This window comes from Olea europaea, unplaced genomic scaffold (assembly GCF_002742605.1).
Source record: "Olea europaea var. sylvestris unplaced genomic scaffold, O_europaea_v1 scaffold23745, whole genome shotgun sequence".
Taxonomy (NCBI): domain Eukaryota; kingdom Viridiplantae; phylum Streptophyta; class Magnoliopsida; order Lamiales; family Oleaceae; genus Olea; species Olea europaea.
Window position 1 is genome coordinate 1 of NW_019241886.1, and position 851 is coordinate 851.

Below are 851 nucleotides of genomic sequence, written 5' to 3' on the forward strand. Positions count from 1 at the left end.
GGTAAAGCATCGACTTCTTTTATCTTGCCATACATCAATTATCTCAATCAAATTATGAGCCATTCTGATTCGATGGTCCTTTGATGTCTTTAGCTATTGAGGATTGAAGAGGAACTTGGATCAGAGGCTGTGTATGCTGGAGCAAGCTTCCGTGCACCCGTTGAGCCCTATTAGATTTGACCAGTTCCGAGGCTGAAGACTTCAGTATGGAGTCTCGCTTTAGGCAAATAATGCGTGCCTGCTTTTGAATAACCTAAAAAGTTTTGTAAGGATACTTAGTGACTGCTGAACTAAGAAACGGTTTAAAGGCTGAGTATCATCGACTTTCAAGTCAGTGTATGTTTGGCTTCTGTATTTGAGGGCATGTCTATTTTGGATGTGTACTGTCTTTGGCAACTGTGTTATTTGCTGTAATTTGTTTGATGAAGTCTCGATGGTTATAATATAAGCATAAAGGAGCCAAAAATCTAATGAACTTAACACGTGAAGTACGATTAGACGACATTTATTTTGCATTGAAGGATCCAAGAATTCATCTGAGCTAGGGCGGACACTTGATGGTGCTGCCCAATGCATGGGGGAAAAAATTCGACGGAGCCAGCACTGGTGGCTATCGTGGCTCGTTGGGTGCTAGCTTGGCCATGGGTTTTGGGTCGATTTCATAGGTGATCAAAGAAATTAAAACAGTACATTTTAGCCTTTTGAAAAAGTATCTACTAAATACAATTGCGTCAGGTCGAACAATAGCAAGAGGTCTTGATCTAGTTGAGAAACGGAATGGAATCCCCTAAAATGGTACATTACATAAGGAGGCTTTTGCCATTTTGGTGCACAAGGATTACCTCCTAGAG

The 851-nt window shown here is 41.0% G+C and overlaps 1 protein-coding gene across 1 annotated transcript; it reads right to left on the bottom strand.

Moving 5' to 3' along the window:
• Positions 1 to 60: 60 nt before the first annotated feature.
• Positions 61 to 591, bottom strand: LOC111381784. Its single transcript, XM_023005611.1, has 2 exons — positions 239 to 591; positions 61 to 199 (listed from the first exon to the last, which is right to left on the bottom strand). The coding sequence occupies exons 1-2, from the start codon at positions 574 to 576 to the stop codon at positions 121 to 123; spliced, it is 417 nt and encodes a 138-aa protein (XP_022861379.1). The 5' UTR covers positions 577 to 591; the 3' UTR covers positions 61 to 120.
• Between the last annotated feature and the right edge of the window lie 260 nt (positions 592 to 851).

Bases quoted from the DNA above. Each gene is read 5' to 3' on its own strand.
- LOC111381784 (XM_023005611.1), bottom strand. From the start codon at position 576: ATGCATTGGGCAGCACCATCAAGTGTCCGCCCTAGCTCAGATGAATTC. The intron at 200-238 runs GCACGCATTATT...TCCATACTGAAG, and splicing joins TTTAGGTTATTCAAAAGCAG to TCTTCAGCCTCGGAACTGGT.